Source organism: Boleophthalmus pectinirostris, unplaced genomic scaffold (genome assembly GCF_026225935.1).
Source record: "Boleophthalmus pectinirostris isolate CB_2022bp ecotype Guang Dong unplaced genomic scaffold, ASM2622593v1 HiC_scaffold_2825, whole genome shotgun sequence".
Taxonomy (NCBI): domain Eukaryota; kingdom Metazoa; phylum Chordata; class Actinopteri; order Gobiiformes; family Gobiidae; genus Boleophthalmus; species Boleophthalmus pectinirostris.
Window position 1 is genome coordinate 194,897 of NW_026571290.1, and position 5,000 is coordinate 199,896.

Consider the following 5,000-nt stretch of genomic DNA (forward strand, 5'->3'; position numbering starts at 1 on the left):
CGCAGCTGCGGCGCAGGTTGAGGTTGGAGCAGGAGGAGGAGCCTGAGGGGATCCTGGAGGAGGGGGCGGGGCTGTCGATGACGGGCGGGGCGTTGGACGGCGAGCGGGCGGAGCAGGAGGAGGCGGAGCGCGGGTTGTTGACGGGACAGTCCTCCAGACGCACCCACACGTCCTCGGACTTATCGGAGCGATCGCAGAAACCGCGCTCGGCGGAATCGCTCTTCTTTTTACGCCACGTGCCTTTGCGCTGCGACGTCACTTCCTCCTCGCTGCGGGCGCGGTCGCTCGCCCCTCTCTCGCTGGACTCGGAGGAGGCGGAGAGGACGGAGGAGGAGCTGCCGGTGCGTTTCCAGGTGCCGACGCGCGGCAGAGACGTGGAGTGCTGTTTGCCGTTGGCGCCGCCATTATTGGCGCCGCCGTTCTCACGTTTCCAGGTGCCCGTACGGCTGAAGCGCGACGACGCGGCGTCCTGCGGGCGCGAGGGGCTCTCGGAGTGCGAGCGGCTCAGGTCGGTTTTGCGGTTGGGCGGCGGAGGTTGCGTTTCGGGGCTGGAGGGGGAGTCGGGCGCGGCGCACACCTGAGACTCCTCCAGTTTGCGTTTGAGCGTGGGACTCGGCGTCTCTTTGATGAAGGTCGACTGTCTCACCAGCGCCGCCGGCTTCTCCGCGTCAGACTTCTGCTTTTTGGGCGTGACGCGCGGCGCCGACTCGCTGCGCGGTAAACCGACCGCTTTGGGTTTGACGGCGGGTTTGGGGGCGGGGCCGGCGGCGGGAGGGGCGGGTTTTGGGGGCGGGGGCGGGGCCGGGAGCGTTTGGGTTTGGGCCTTTGGGACCTGGAGGGGGTGGAGTCTCGGGACGAGCTGCCCGTCCTGTCGTCGGCGTTACCTCCCGGTTTGGGGCCGACGGCGGCTCTGGGTTTGGTGCGTCCGCGGGCGCTGAGCTCCGAGCGCGGTTTCCCCGTAATTAAACTGCGGTAAACTTTCTTTCCTCCTCTGACGCCGCGGTCGTCGTCCTGAAGGTGGCGCTGTTCCAGGGTGCTGCGCTCGCCGCCCTTCAGGATACGAGCTCCTCGCTTCTCCTCCTCGGCCTCCGGGGCGTCGGCGGCGTCGCGGGCGTCCGCGGCGTCCGGGGCTTTGGGTTTGGGGGGCAGTCTGAAGGGGGAGCCCACGGACTTGAGCGACAGCACGGAATCGGAGTCGGACGAGGCCTGGCGGGAGAGCGCCGAGGCGGCGGCGGCGGCGTTCAGCGAGCTCACGATGGAGTTGGCGCCCTCCTGAATCGCCTTCCAGTCGAATGACTCGGAGTCCGGGGACACGGGGCTGCGGGGGGCGCCGCAGGGCTCCAGCTCTGACAGGATGCCCTCGTCGCACGGCGCGGAGGGGGCGGGGCCGGAGGCGTGCTCGGAGGGGGCGGGGGCGGCGTGGGCGGCGGGCGTGTCTTCGGGGGGCAGAGGGGCGTTCTGGCCAGACGGCGGGGCGTTGGTCGTGCTGGGTGGAGTGTTGGAGGCGGCGGGCGGGGCGTTGAGGACGTTGGTGGCGTTCTGGGCGCTCGGGGGCGGGGCTTTCTTCTTCTTCTTGGGCATGGCGGAGCTGATGCACTCCTGCAGCAGGTCGTCCTCGGAGTCGATGGAGAGAGAGGAGAGGGAGGAGTTTCGGGAGAAGCAGACGGGCGTGTCCTCCACGTGGAAGGCTTTGGGGACGTAGCAGTGCGGCGGGGGGCGGGGCTTGTCCGGGGGAGGAGCCTCCGCGGCGGCGGGCGGAGCTTTGTTGTTGTTCTCGTGGTCTATGTCGCTGAGCGAAGAGAGGGAGGAGTTTCGGCTGAAGCACACGGGCGTGTCTTCGATGGAGAACTGCAGCTTCTCGTCGGCCGTGTTGGTTTTGGCCGCGGGGGGTGGGGCGAAGGCGGCGGGGGGCGGGGCCTGCGGCTTAGGCGGGGCTTTGGGCGCGTCTTTGGGCTTCTCCTCGTCTTCGTCGAAGTCGAGCGAGCTGAGCGAGTCGTTGCGAGAGAAGCAGCAGGGCGTGCCCTCGATGGGCGTGTAGTGACGCGGCGAGTCAAAGGAAAAGCCCGGTTTGTTGGTTTGTTTCAGCGCCGCCGCCGGAGGGCGCTGCTGCGGCTTCACCGGAGACGTGGGTTTCTTCTTCTGCTGCTGCGCGGCCAGAGGGGGCGTGGCCTGAGGGGGCAGAGGGGGCGGGGCCTGGAGGCTCTGCTCTCCCGTGGGCCGAGCCGGAGCGGGTTTGCGGAGCTTGGACTTGGGCATGGCGGCGCTGATGCATTCGGCCAAAATGTCGTCTCCGTTTTCGCCCTCGGGAAGCCCCGCCCTGCGGCGGTGCGGGGGTGCGGCCTCCTCGGGGGGCGGGGACTCGATGGTGAGGTCGCTGAGCGACGTAGCGGTGGAGAAGTTGAGCGGCGTTCCTTCGACGCAGTAAACTCTGGGCACGTCGTCGCTCGGAGCCTCCTCTTCCTGTTTGTCTTTCCTGGGCTGCGATTGGAGGCGGCTCTGAGGGGGGAGGAGCTTGTAGACGGGCAGCTGGCTGGGCTTCCTGATTGGCTGCGCCGAGACAGGGGGCGGGGCTTGCGGGGGCGGTTTCTTGGGCTTGCGGGAGGACTTGGGCATGGCCATGTTGATGCAGGCCTCTAAGATCTCGATGTCGTCGTCGGACTCTCCGGCGAGCAGCGGCTCCGGTTTCTCTGGCTCCGCCCCCCGCGGCGCGCCCAGCTTCAGGTCGCCGATGTAGGGCTCGTCCACACTGAGCGCGCTCAGACTGGAGGCTTTGGAGAAGCCGTGCGGCGTGCTCTCGGTGGCGAAGTGAAGGAGCAGGTCTGAGCTGGGTTCTTGCTCGTCCTGACGCTGAAGCTTCTGCGTTAGCTCCTCCTCTTTCGCGGCCTTCGGCGGCGGCGGCGTCTTGGCGCGGCTCGGGGGCATCGTCTGGCCCGGGCTGTCGGGCAGGTCGCTGGGGCTGATGACGCCGCTGGGAACGCCGCTGCACGGCTCCGAGGAGCGCACGGACGAGGCGATGGAGGAGGTGGAGAAGGAGTCCAGGGAGCTGACGGAGGTGCAGCGACTGAACATGAGGGGCGTCTCCTGGGCGTACAGGGGGGCGGGCTCGGGGGGGCTTTTGGGCGTCCTGGCGCCGGACGCGGCGTGATGATGATGCCGCGTCTCGTGGTGATGGTGCCGCGTCTCGTGGTGATGATGTCGTTTGGATCTCGAGTTGGACGCTGCGGATTCGGCGGCGGTTTGGCTCTCGGCCTCTTTACGCTGCGTCTCGTCAGTGGCGCTCGGCTTCTCGCTCACGGGCAGCGTGGGGTAGTTACTGGAGTCGCGCTCGCCGCCGTCCACGACGCTGCCGCCTCGCCGTTTACGTGGGAGCACCTCGTGACTCTCGTCGTCCTCGGAGGACAGCGAGGACAGAGATGAACCGCGAGAAAAGCAGATGGGCGTGTCCTCCACGCAGTACGTCTGAGTCGACTCCTGGTGACTCTTCGGAGCCGCACGATTGGCCGTCGGCTGCTGCAGGGGGCGGAGCTTAGGCGCGGAGGCGTTCGATTCTTTTGTGCCGTTATACTTTAAACCGTATTCGTCTTTGCGCTGCGTCTCGGCGCCGTATTTGAGGCTGAAGTCGTCTTTGCGCGGCGCTTGCGTCTCGCTGTACTTCAGGCTGTAGTCGATGGGCTGTTCTGTGGGCGCGTCGTACGCCGCCGCGCCGCTGTACCCGCGCGGCGCTTTGGTGCGCTCCTCCTCCGGCTCCTCCGCGTTGCCGTGGAGACTGGGGCTCTGGCGCCCCGAGTTCAGCTGCTCGTCAGAATATTTCAGACTGTAGTTTATGGGCGTGTCCAGCTCCGCCCCGTCGTCGTCCGCCATGTGGTTGGCGCTGCGGATCTTGTGCGCCAGGTCGGCGGGGTACTTCATGTAGACGCAGCACTTGTTGGTGACGGCGTTCTCCTCGGAGTAAAAGTTCTCTGTGGAGGAGGAGGGTTTGGTTTTGCCGCGGGTGCCGTACCCGTCGGCGCTGGTGACGCTGTTGAGGCTGTCGCTGGAGGCGCGCACGTTTGGGGGGAAGGCGCGTTTGGGGCTGGACAGGACGGGGGTGTTGGCATAGGAGCGGGCGTTGCCGGCGGAGTTGGCTCCCCCTCGGGCTTTGCGGTGCGCCGTCTTGGGGCTCAGGTTGTCGATGTTGTCGAATGTTTCGGAGAGCTGCTGCGCGTCCAGCTCCTCGAACAACGCCTTCTGTTTACGCGCGTGCAGAGACGGGGCGCCGCCGCCCGGAGACACCACGCTGGCGTCCTTGTAGCGCGCCGGGCGGTTGGCCATGAGGTTCCTCAGGGCGGCCGCGCTGCCCATGGCGATCATCTTGTGGCGAGAGTGGATGAGGTTACGGAGCATGCCCACGGCGCCCAGCTCCCACAGCGTCTCCTGATCGGTGGCGTCGCGCGCCGAAAGGTTCCAGAGCGTTCCGCAGGCGTTGGACACGATGGTCAGACTGTGAGACTTCAGATGCTGCAGCAGCGTCGGCAAACAACCGTGCTCCCGCAGGACCTGCCTGAAAACCACAGACACAGAGAGGGATTAGTACTACTGATACTGATACTGATACTACTACTATTACGACTACTACTAATACTACTACTACAACTATTACAACTACTACAACTACTACTACTGATACTTCTGTTACTACTGATACTGCTACTGCTGCTACTACTACTACTCCTCCCAGCAGAGGTGCAGTACCTGTACACGGGTGTGGTGCTTGTACACGGGTGTGGTGCTTGTACACGGGTGTGGTGCTTGTACACGGGTGTGGTACACAGGTGTAGTACAAAGGTGTGGTACTTGTACACAGGTATGGTACCTGTACACGGGTGTGGTACCTGTACACGGGTGTGGTACTTGTACACAGGTGTGATACTTGTACACAAGTGTAGTACACGGGTGTAGTACTTGTACACAGGTGTAGTACACAGGTGTGGTACTTGTACACAGGTGTAGTACACAGGTGT

At 65.4% G+C, this 5,000-nt stretch overlaps 1 protein-coding gene across 1 annotated transcript in view; it reads right to left on the bottom strand.

Annotated features, from left to right (window-relative positions):
• The window catches only part of apc (APC regulator of WNT signaling pathway), a 46,522-nt gene that overhangs the window by 947 nt on the left and 40,575 nt on the right, over window positions 1–5,000 (bottom strand). Inside the window, 2 exon segments of the mRNA XM_055159861.1 lie at window positions 1–789; window positions 792–4,540. The exon segment at window positions 1–789 is cut by the window's left edge and continues 947 nt beyond it. Coding sequence (XP_055015836.1) covers window positions 1–789; window positions 792–4,540 — 4,538 coding nt within the window.